This window comes from Cibotium barometz, chromosome 18, assembly GCF_041138505.1.
Source record: "Cibotium barometz isolate CiBa-2024 chromosome 18, ASM4113850v1, whole genome shotgun sequence".
Lineage (NCBI taxonomy): Eukaryota > Viridiplantae > Streptophyta > Polypodiopsida > Cyatheales > Cibotiaceae > Cibotium > Cibotium barometz.
This window is the reverse complement of record NC_141063.1, coordinates 28,884,469-28,896,698: the sequence shown is the minus strand read 5'-3', so window position 1 is coordinate 28,896,698 and position 12,230 is coordinate 28,884,469. Positions and strand designations below refer to the sequence as shown.

At 45.6% G+C, this 12,230-nt stretch overlaps 1 protein-coding gene across 2 annotated transcripts in view; it reads left to right on the top strand.

Annotated features, from left to right (window-relative positions):
* Positions 1 to 7,455: 7,455 nt before the first annotated feature.
* Positions 7,456 to 12,230, top strand: part of LOC147629164 (uncharacterized) — a 75,675-nt gene continuing 70,900 nt past the window's right edge. The window contains exon 1 of one of the 2 annotated variants that reach the window (XM_086812415.1): positions 7,456 to 7,667. In XM_086812415.1, coding sequence (XP_086668541.1) covers positions 7,573 to 7,667 — 95 coding nt within the window. In that variant the 5' untranslated portion in view covers positions 7,456 to 7,572. The remainder of the gene's footprint in view (positions 7,668 to 12,230) is intronic. The other variant, XM_086812414.1, reaches the window with a different exon arrangement.

Sequence of the window (12,230 nt, the reverse complement as noted above, 5' to 3'; positions counted from 1 at the left end):
AGCCCGTTCACCTCCCCCGATAACAACTTTAGTTTCAAGTGTGGTACAGCGAGCCTTTAAGGAAGCAGTGGAGTTGAGAAAAACTCCCCCCATGAAAATTGATACACATCCTACCCCTTCACTCCCCCAATGTACCTTTTAGCTCATGGGAGGCACCATTTCATCTAAAATTTCCTCCTCATCCATGTGGCAGGGTGGGAAGCATTATTGTCAGGGGTGAAGGTGGAGATCCTACTTACTCAATTGTGTCGTTTAAGCTCCAAAACAACCAAGCATCTCAGAGCTTGGCTCAAATGTGGATTGGTCCCAAAAGCCTCTAGAGTAAAAGCTTTCCTAATAGTGGTGCGGTGGGTTAGGAATAAGCAAGAGTTTGATTCACATTGAAAAGAGTCGCACAAGGGTGATAGCCTCCATTAGTAAAACCCAAGTCTCTCGAGTTGTCAACATAAATGGTGGGTCAAGAGTCAACATCATGCCAAACTAGGAAAGCAGTTGGGCTTCACATCACTGACCCAGCCCCCTTTAACATCAAATTGGCCAACCAAAGAGAAGTCATTCCTCTAGGAATGGTAAGGCTAGTCTTAGTTTCCCCTGAAGGATTGATGCTCCATATGAATTTTGTGTTCCTAGACTTGCTCCTAGCTAGGGATGCATAATTGAGGTCAAGGTAACTTACATGTCCCCACATAGCTAAAGGCAGAGTGACCTTATCTCTAGATAACTTTCATGTCCCCACATAGCTAAAGGCAGAGTGACCTTATCTCTAGAGAAGGGTATTACTAAGGCCTCACGTGGAGCCACCCTACATGATACCATCCCCATAGTAAAGGCAGATGATGCAAAGTAGGAGAGAATCTCTCTTCAGAAGAGTTGAACATCTCATGGTATGAGTCTCTATTAGAGGAGTGGCAAGGGCTACACTTGGATGAGAAATATAATCTGTTAAGAATAGAAGGTGAAAGTGCAGAACCACTAGGGAACTAGGTGGAGTCCTATCAAGGTTTTGAGTGTAACATGGTGGAAATAGTTAAGTCCGAATCCTACTCAGGTAAATTTTCCCTTGGATCAGAGGGGTTAGAGGAGGAAGTGTTGGATGAGCCATACTAGTGTTTCTAGTGGAGTGGTTAGAGTCTCTACTTACATTGGGTGTGCCACTCTAAAAGAGTCCACTCCAGTGGATCTAGAGTCAAAGCCAATGTAAACAATCAGCTTAGGTGAGCTAGAGTTGACCAATCCATATGAGCTAGTCTACCTTGTTGAGCCAGCAAGTTTATGCTCATCAGGGCAGCAGGCTTCAGGAGAGCTTTCTCTACCACTGACCATGTATTCACTTTGAGATGTATAATTGATCAGGCCAGAGTGAGGAAGAGAAAGCTCTATTGCTGCTTTGTGGATTTCCGCAAGGCATTTGACACAGTACCACGAGAGAGGCTCTTTTAGCGCCTGCAGTCTCTTAGCATACCAGCAGATATGACATGGGGCATCTATGCATTATATGAGCAGGTTTTTGGGCAAGTCAAATGCCCAGGAGGTATGTCCGAGACTATTGCTAGCACCATTGGTGTGAAGCAAGGATGCCCACTTTCCCTCAGTACATATTATGCTTTATGCTGATGATATTGTATTAGTGTTTGAGTCTCTAGGAGGTCTACAACAGCATCTACATGCACTCGATGATTTCTGCACACAGAGGGGTCTTACTGTGAACCTTGGGAAAACCAAGGTTATGGTCTTTCATACATCGAGACAGGGCAAGAGTCAGTTGACATTCACTCTCGCAGGATGCCAGGTGGAGGTGGTGACATCATACGTGTACCTAGGGGTTGCCTTCTCTCTGTATAGCAGCCATGCGCTTCACCATGGGTTCAGCAAGCGAGAGCTAGATTGACACGGGGATATGGAGCATTGGCTATGCTAGAGAGACAGTGCCACCAGGCGCATTTTTAGGAGCCCCGGACAAAGGGGTGGCTATTTGACACATTAGTCACACCGGCACTGATGTATGGTGCAGCGGTATGGGCGCCAGGCCTTGCTACCCATTGGTGGACACAGATAGAGAGACCACAGGTCCTCATGATGGCACGCATGATACACAGCAAACTGTCAGTACCTCATGACATTATCCGAGCGCAGAGTTTGCTGCGCCTCCTATGATGGTAGAGGCCATATTCCAAACTATATGCTTGCTAGACAGATTCAGAGAGATGCCACAGGACAGATTGTCATACAGAGCTTTTGAGGCATCTAGACGGCTGGCTGAGGCAAGAGACAGAAGATCATGGTATGCACAAGTCACACATTGGTTCTCACAACATGGCCTAGACATGGATCATCTACCACCATTCCAGTATGACAAGGATCACAGCGTGGCCTAGACATGGATCATCTACCACCATTCTAGTATGACAGGGATGCACCACATATCCGTCTCTCTCATAGTGAGAGGAACAGAGTATTGAGATAGGACCTATGGCAGCTCTACACACATGAGAGACATGGATATCGCCTACACAGCTTCTTCCACCGAAGATGCTATACTACAGAGATCACTTCATGAGTATCACTGATGATGGATTTATAGAGAGGCCTAGATACATGGAGGGCTTTTTACCACACGGCTCCCGAGTAGCTATTGGTCAGCTTAGAGTCTCATCACATCGATTGGAGGATCGAGACTGGCAGCAGAGCAGCACGAATCCCCCGAGGAGAGGGTATGCAGATTGTGCAGAGAGGAGGTGGAGAGTGAGGAGCATTATGTATGCAGATGCAGAGCATATATAGCCATCAGAGAGAGATATCCCATTTTATTCAGAGAGCCACATTCCCTACGCGAGATCTTTGAGGTAGCAGACCAGCGCATACTGGGGAGATTCATTCTAGACATACAGTGTCACACAGAGAGACATCATTACAGGCTCAGAGAGCTCCAGAGGGGGGACGACAGACACAGATTACTACATTTTCTCAGAGATCCACCCCACTCCCACTCCCACACCCCACTCCCAGCCCCTACACAGCAGGGAATTACTCTCTAGAGAGCAGAGACACTTAGAGCCCGCAAAAGACAGAGGACACCTGGCTTTTGGACACCACGCCTATACCAGAGAGAGATGATAGAGATTAGAGCTCAGTTTCAGACCAGCAGAGAGGGTGCGGAGCGACTGGCTCGCTTCAGAGCAGACCCAAGCATGTTCTTCAGGGAGATGTGGACACCCCCTTCATTGATGTATACCATTTTATACCCCAAGTATGGTACAGGATGGAGCTAGCTAGGTTGCATATCATGATTGTATACTCCATGAATATAGCTTTGCATTCTCCTAGTAGTAGAGCTCCATCCCCTCCCCCACTCATTGTACTTATTGCACACCCAGATTCAGCTTTTTAGTTCAGTACTTTTTAATTTTGTTGGGATGACAAAGGATACCCCACAGGTACACTAATTTGTCTCATAGGCCGAGTTCGATCTTTTGGAAGATGTTAATAAAATCTCTCTTCTCTCTCTCTCTCTCTCTCTCTCTCTCTCTCTCTCTCTCTCTCTCTCTCTCTCTCTCTCTCTCGTTCCAAACAAAGGGAAAACAAAACAAAAAAAAATACTCACAAAAAAAAACTCAAGGATGTTATATATATATAGATTTATATATCATCCTGCCATTTCTTCGAGCTCTTAACCTCACTGGCTGCCACGGTCGTCGGTGCTCTCCAACCTCATTGATGTAACTGTTGTGCTCTCCAATCTCTTCAGCTACACTGATCATTTGCCACCATCATCATAGTGCTCACTTAGATCTATGACCCCACTAGCCCCACTGCCATTGCTAGTTCTCATCAAGCTCTCCAACCTCACCGTCACTTACCACTGATGTTCTCTGACCTCTGTAATGATGGGAAGAAAGAGAAAGAGAATGCACTCATAATGGAGTACCACATGCACTCATAATGGAGTACCACATGCACTCAAGGGAGTACCACCATAGCTATGGAAGCTTGGAGCTCCAAGAAGTATGATTTGATTAGTCAAAATGATTAGATATCCCTAATTACAATTTGTTCACTCATATACTTATCGACCTTTTCACACTTATTAATGTTGGGCCCCCATACTTGCCTGGCCATATTCATGCCCATGGGCTTCCCTTATGTTCAAAACCAAGCCCCCTTCATTATAAACCATCCCCACCCAAAGGTTTCGTTCTTGAAACCATGTATGGAGCAATGTATGGGCTGTTGGGAATCTTCTTAACTTCCCTCATGAATGTGGAAGTACATTTGTTGTAATTCCAAAAGTGTCTCACACAATAGAACTCCACATAGATTTGTCCACTTATTTGATAAACATATGGACTTCTCTCTATGATGTCCATAAGCCCTCGGAGTCTTGTTGAGCTTTGATTGATGAGTGGTGAAGTACACCAATGACCATGGCTGTCCATACAGTAAATTTACAGCAATGACACCCTGCATATCATCATCCCAATCCATGCATATAGTTGTCCAAAGACACCATACAGCTGTATCACTTTATCCATTATGATTCATTGCTTGTAGAAGCTCCGGATGGTCTTTCATTGAAGCCTTCGGACTGCCAAGAAGCTTCTTCATTAGGCAAGCCTCTCCACTTCACAAAGGTACTCAACAGTAGACCTATTAAACGAAGGTGTCTTTCCCTCATTCCTATCACCTTCTCTGCCACATATTGAATCATTCCCTCTTCATCCATAGGAGGCAACTCATCAATCACTTCCAATTGAGGTCCCACATACTTCTTCAAATGTGACACATGAAACACATTGTGGATCCTTGTGGGTAGAAGGTAGTAACAATTGGTAGGCAACTTCACCAATTCTTCTCAACACCTTGTAAGGTCCATAAAAGCAATAAGCAAGCTTTGTATTGGTGTCTCCCTTCAATGAAGCATACCTTGACTTAGGGATTCTTAAGAATACATAATCCCCTTCCTTGAACTCCACATGCTTCCTTGACTCATGGCATATTTCTTCATTTGGTTTTGTGCCTTAGCCACCCATGTTATCCTTGCACCTTTGCAATATTGCACACATCTTCTCAATCTCCTCTTTGGCTTGAGGATTCACCTTTTCCTTATTGTAATAGAAGGTACATGCACCTTATACCCATACATGGCTTCAAATGGAGACATACCAATACTCATGTGATAGGTGTTGTTATGGAAAAATTCAGCTAAGTGTAGCCATTTATCCCATGAAGCGTGGGAGTCATAAACAATAGTGTCTCAAGTAGATTTCAAGCCACTTGTCCATTTGTGGATGATAGGCCGCACTTGGAGTGAGTGTAGTCCCCATGGAATCAAAGATACTCTTCCAAAAATGGCTCATGAACTTGACATCCCTATCACTCACCACTTGCTTAGGCATTCCATGCAACCTAAACACATGCTCCATAAATTGTTAAGCCACCATAGAAGTTGTATATTGCACCTTTGTGGGTATGAAATGAGCCACCTTTGTTAATCTATCCACTACCACACATAGATGTTATTCCACCCTTGCTTAGTAGTGGGCAGCCCGGTAATGAAATCCATGGCTATGTGTGTCCACTTTCCTTCCGGAATAAGCAGCAATGGTTGCAACAATCCTCAGGGCAATTGATTGGGATCCTTGTTTTGTTGGCAAGGCAAACACTTTTGCACATAGTCATGCACATCCTTCCAAAGTCCTTTCCAAAGAAACTCTTCCGTATCTTATAATAGGTCTTGAACACTCCCAAATGACCCGCCCATTGGTGAAGAGTGCATCTCTTGTAGGATTTTCAGCTTGAAGGATGAGTGAGGGACCAAATAGACCTTTCCCTTATACCAAAGCAACCCATTTGCAGACCTCAAAATATGGATATTCATCACATAACCCTTGCTGCAATTTCTGAAATATTGGACCAGCCATGTCATCCACCAAATACTCCTCTTGTATCTCATGAATCCAATCATAATGCACCTCCGAAATAGCATGTATAGTGCAAGCCCACATCCTAGAAAGTACATCCGCCAAACAACATTGTTCTTTCCCGCTATGTAAGAGGTCTCGAAATCATAATTTTGCAAGGTAGCAAGCCATCTCTTTTGCTTTAGAGAAAGGTTTTTTTTTGGGTGAGGAAAAATTGGAGTACTTGGTGATCGGTCCTTACTTTGAAATGCCCACCATATAAATAGTAATGCCACTTCTTTAATGGCATGCAAAATGGCCAACATTTCTTGATCATAAACATGAAGCTCCCTCTCCTTCTCGGTGAGCTTTCTACTCTCATAAGCAATCACCCCATGCTCTTGATATAGCACGGCACCAATTTCTCTCCCACTTGCATTAGCCCATATAGTGAAAGGCTTAGAAAAATCAGGGCAAAACAATATTAGAGATGAAATTAGTGCTTGCTTGAGCTCTTGGAAGCTCTTATCGGCCACGACATCCCAAAAAAATGCTTCCTTCTTAAGCCTATTAGTAAGTGGGGCTGCCATGTGAGCATAATGGCGTATGAACCTCCTAAAAAGGATGATAATCCCAAAAATCTCCTTAGCAATCGGAGGCGCACAAGTGTGACCCGTCTTGGGACTTCCTGTGTCTCTGGTGTTTGCGTTCATTTTTTCCTTGAACTTTGTCGCGCTTATCAGCACCACCTAATGACTCCAGATTGACTCCCTGCTTTTCCAAGTCCATGTTTCTCCTTCCCATTCCGGTCCTCAGATTCACCCGAATAGCTACCATTATTAGATATGCACTCCAACTCAGCATCGCCTCCATTTGAGCTCACATTATCATCAATGTTTAGGGATTTGAATCTTCCATTGAAATATCCTGCTCCGGTATTTGTAGAAACAGACTCTAGCGTATGGAATGTCTAATGGAGAGGATTATAAGCGTTGGCACCAGTACCACCACTGGCCACCTGTTGAGCCGAAGCCTTCTGATCTCGTGCAGTCTTTGACTTCCGCTTTGATGGCAACATCACATCAGAATTTGGCCATCTACTGTTTTTCCTCTAAGGGCTTTCTGTGTCAAGGTCCGAGCAGCGAAGGGAAGAGATTTTCTTTGCGAGGATAACTTGGTTATGGCAAAAAGCTTTCCATCTTCTATGTCTCAGTTGTCTCTCTCTCTTGTGAGGATGTGCGTGCAACAGCCTGGGTGCATGCTTTTGGTGGGGGGTCAAAAGCAAAAAATTACAGCTCCGATTTATGCTCTTCAACTGCAAAATCAGTCAGAAATCGGTAAAACACAGGTTGCTGTATTTGTTTAGAGTATTTTTCAAGTTAAATTTGTTTAATTGATAATGTGATTATGGTAAGCACTAATTAAATTTTTAGCGTGCCATGTGGGCTGTCCTCGATGCTTTCTTTCCTGCAAGCATCTAAAGCTACCCAAGGTTTAAACATTTTGGTGCCATATTAAACATTTTGGTGCCATATTTAGGGCCCGTGACGGTTTTAATTAATTAATGGAGGGGTTTGATGTGTGACCAATCTTAGGAAGTTTGCACTCTCTCCGGTAGGCCGCCCATCATATATAACTACTGGTCTATCAACTCGGTACAGTTTCCTCTCTGGCGATGATGGATATGCCATGTTTGGCATCCATGTCCACGCTGGACCGTCGGCTCAGCAGTGCGCTTCTACCCACCAGCAACAATTTCAGCCAATCAGAGTATGTTCTCCGCTTTTTTTCACTTGCACTCACTATGCAGTAGAGCACACCTTGTTTGCAAAATGCATGCAGCATGAATACATACACCCATCCAAATCCATGCGATTGCACATATATACAATGCCTCGCAAGATAACACACCTTGGCCGCCCATTATCTACAGATAAGGGGTTCCCTCAATCTACATGCATACTGCACACATAGAGTGGAAAACAGAAGGCCTGAACCTTCATGAAGGCCATCCTCAGGCCAATCCATATCCTAGAGGAAATGCCATGAGGTCATAGGGATGCTCCGAAGCAATATGCTATATAGATTGCTTATCGAGCTTGCATTTCATAGGAGTGCAAGATAGACTTGCTTTCACATGTGAGCAAGAATACAAGGCCACGGGGGTGGAATCCCATGAATCAGGCCTCATATGCATGGCTCAGGGAAGTTTAGATGAGAGACCATTTTTGAACTCTAATTGATAAGGAGACAAGGTTTTTGAGGTTAGAGTTTTCACACGGGTGGAGTCGGATGGACACCTGTGATGGGTGGCAATGGCCTATGAGAACGAGCAGTCTAGGAACAAAGAGCAACATATGACATTACTGTTGGGGAAAAATGAGCATAAACTGTACATAGCCATACAGCAGCCCAGCTAGGTGCTCAGGGCCAATCCAGGTGTGGCAAAATCAGCATAAAATCAGAATGGAATAGAATGGGCCAATTTTGGAGGTGTTTGGGCAGCCGTAGACAGCTAGAAAGCAGCCACAATTTGCATCTTGGGTGTGACCATGCGAAAATCCCCCTAGAGGGGCAAAAAGGGGTTTCTCTCTACTTTATTGGGCCCTCAGATGCTAGCCTACAGGCTGACCAATAGCCGGAGGGGGAGGGGGGGTGGATATTCCCTATATATGGTCACATTGGTTGTATAACTCAGTTATGGGGCTCATCTATACTTTATACTAGCTTAGTTTATTATTTTAGTGCGAAGCCTATGAACCCAAAGTAAGGGTCTAGAGTTTCATCTTCATGATAGGACATTGTCTCTTTTCATTATGAAGATAATGCGAGTATGTAGAGTTTTCTCTCCTCTCTCTCGTAAGAAATCTATTACTTTTAGTGCGAACTTTATAATATAATATTGTATCTTTACATTTATGAAAATAGTGCAAGTTTGGACGGTTGGCTCAGACAGTGGTGCCCATCTTGCTAGATGTAGATAACATAGTCTTGATTTCCGATTTTGCAAAGGGGTTATAGAGACATCTTGATGCACTATAGAGATTTTGTGATGGGACAGATCTCATGGTCAAGTCACGATCTTTAACACTTCCTATTGAGTGCGGGCTGACTGGTCCTCTCTATAGAGGAGCCCAGGTGAGATCGTCTCATCTTGTCTATCTTAGATTGGTCTTCTCAGCAGCACACACACCACCCTAGGGCATTGAGCAACGTCGGTGGCTGAGCTCCCATCTCCCAACCGTTGCTCCCGCCAAAAACCCTGTCGTCGGAGGAGATATCTATGACAAGGTGCCACCACACCCTATATATGGCTCTTTGACTTTCCGTCCTCTTGCATATGGGATAATCCACCACAACTTCCAGTCATGCGATAACCCGATAGTAGCTATGAGAATTGCCACCTCCAACACCCTCCTTCAATTCGAACAGCTCGATCAAATAGAGGTTAGGACCGCCCAGGACCACACAACCGAGCTCTGATACCATGTCAAAGTCACGCCACAGCAGCATGCACACCACCCCAGGGCACAAGGCATTGAGCACAACGTCGGTGGTTGGCCTTCCATCTCCCAACTGTTGCTGCCCCCAAAAACCCGGCCGAAGGAGATATCTATGACAAGGTGCCACCACACCCTATATATGGCTCTTTGACTCCCCATGCTCTTGCATATGGGATAATCCACCACAACTTCCAGTCATGCGTTAACCCGAGAGTAGCTACGAGAATTGCCACCTCCAACAAAGGTTTCATCCTTGCATGGTGGAGCAAGGGTGGGTGTAAACGCTTGGCTTGGAGAGGGAAGCAGGATATGCCCAAATATGTAAACGTTGTAAACACTACCCTATTTGCTCCCCTCGTATTAAGCTTTTAGCTTAATTAAATATACTTAAATATAATTAAAGATCATAATACTTAAATAATCGAGTAAACATGAAGCAAAGAGTGGAAATTCGTGTTATGCTGCATTGAGACACAAGGCCTTCTTAAATAGGGCGTGAAAAATTAGAAATGAAGAGGCACATCCCTGACGAAAGGCTGTGAATCTTGAATGAATAGTTATGTCTTTTGAATGAGACATGTCTCTTCATAGGTAACCCATGTGATAGGGTATGACCATTCTTACAATCTATACTGTGATTGTCCCTCTGGAATGATGTCAGGTAATGTGAGTATCTGGTCTGCGATCAGATGCCGGACTCTGGATAGTGAGCCGAATTATGAATTCTGAGCATTGAAGTTACTGATTCGACCATGAAGCTTCGGCATGTTACGTTGGTACCAGAGCCTTCTTCAAGTGTGAAGATTCAGCTAGAAAAAAAGAAAGATTTTTTTTTTCTCGCTTGTGTGGTTGGTTTCTAGATTCCGGTGGACCACCACTTCCGTCCCTCGAAGGACGGTTGGTTTTCAGCCTCCGGAAGTCTCCCACACGCATAGTGGATGGTTAGATTGTGCTCCGGAAAGGAAGTGCATTTTCTTGCTATGGCGAGCTACGACGAAGAGAGAACAACAAACTTTGGAACAGAGTGCATCAGGCAATCCTTCTAGGGCGGCATGCACGAGTGTACAGGAGATGTTCCAATAGATGATGCGAGCAATTGCAGAACAGGGTACCAAATTGGAAGAGCAGAAGGCGCAGATCTTGGCCCTAGAAGAGCGCAACCGTTCTCCAGCTTCTCTTTTTCCGTCTCCTCTTCCCTCTCCTTCCGTTTTGTAGATTCCAGATCCTCTACTACATGACCCTTTTGAAGGGTTACGATCATAGCCGAGTTTGATGCTCAAGTTGTAGATGCGAGCAATGGAGATTTGAAGCTTTGGTGACAAGGGTGCTGCGTACCTGAGGGGTGGTGAGGAGCAGAGAGGGTTGCCGTCCCGAGTGGTGCAAGCTTTGGTGACACGGGTGCTGCGTACCTGAGATGGTAAGGAGTAGAGAGGGCTACCGTCCCGAGTGGTGCAAGCTCTGGTGACACGGGTGCTGCGTACCTGAGATGGTAAGGAGCAGAGAGGGCTGCCATCCCGAGTGGTGCAAGCTCTGGTGACACGGGTGCTGCGTACCTGAAGGGGTGACGATGGTGAAGATAAGCAGAGTGGGCTGCCGTCCCGATGGTGTGATGTAGCAGATAGTGGGCTGCTGTTCCGATGGTGAGAGCTGGGGCAAAAACGTGCTCTACGTGTAGCAAAGGGGGCTGCTGTCCCATGAGCTGTGATAAAACACTGATATGCTGATGTAAACGCTGATGATGTGCTGATGTAAAACGCTGATGAATTGCTGATGTAAGCGCTGATGTAAAACACTGATGAATGCTGAAGTAAAACGCTGATGTAAGCTGGTGAATGCTGAAGTAAAACGCTGATGTATGCTGATGTAAGCCGATGTAAAATGCTGATATGTAAGCAGAGAGGGCTGCTGTCCCACTGTGTGGCCTGTAGCACAGAGTGGGCTGCTGTCCCGTGATGTGGCGAGAAGGGAAAACGCTGATGTGCTCTCCGGACTGGCGAGGGTGATGAAGCTATGTGATGTAGAGCCCGACAGAGGCAGCAGCAGCATCAGATGGTGTGGTACCGGATATGATCAACGATGTATGATGAGGAAAGGCCATGTATACTAGGGGGGAGTGCTGGTCGGCCAGCCAAGACAAAACCGCAAATAAAATACCCAGAAAAATCCGCTTTTTAGGGTTGGGAAAAATACTGTTTTCACACAATAGGTGCTTATTTTGTCATACAAAAGGACACACGTCTAGGGAGTGCCCTAAGAATACTACCACTCCATAGACAACCACCCCAGCCTCCATGGCTTTCGTAGTGAGCCCAGCTCCCACACAGACCCCAGCTGTAGTGTAGGCATATGCTCACTTATGGTAGTGCTATGTGTGAACAGGGCTTAACCAAGGGCACTTTTTCCCATGTGGTTTTTCCCCTTGGACATCAAGTGTATATTATATGGATGTGGCACACATGCAAGGGTTGACTTGCATTTTGTGGATACCACACTTTTGGCTCTCTCTCTCTCTCTCTCTCTCTCATTTCTGTGTGTGAGCTTCTCCATCCTGCACCTAACCCTAATGTGCAGGTTTGTGTGTGTGAGTGTGTGAGTCCAACACCCAACAATTGGTATCAGAGCTGGGAGCTGGCCCTGGAATTCTGTCGGTGGAGAAGCAGCCTGCGAATTTCCGTCGATAGACTGTGGATTTCCGTCGCCGGACTGCCTGCTTCCGTCCGTCGGTGCTCCACCGTCCGGCCACCAGAAGCCGGCGGCACCGCCCTTTCCAGCCGGCGGCGATAGTGCCCATAGCCCCACCGCCGCCCAGCATGCACCCGCTCCGTTAATC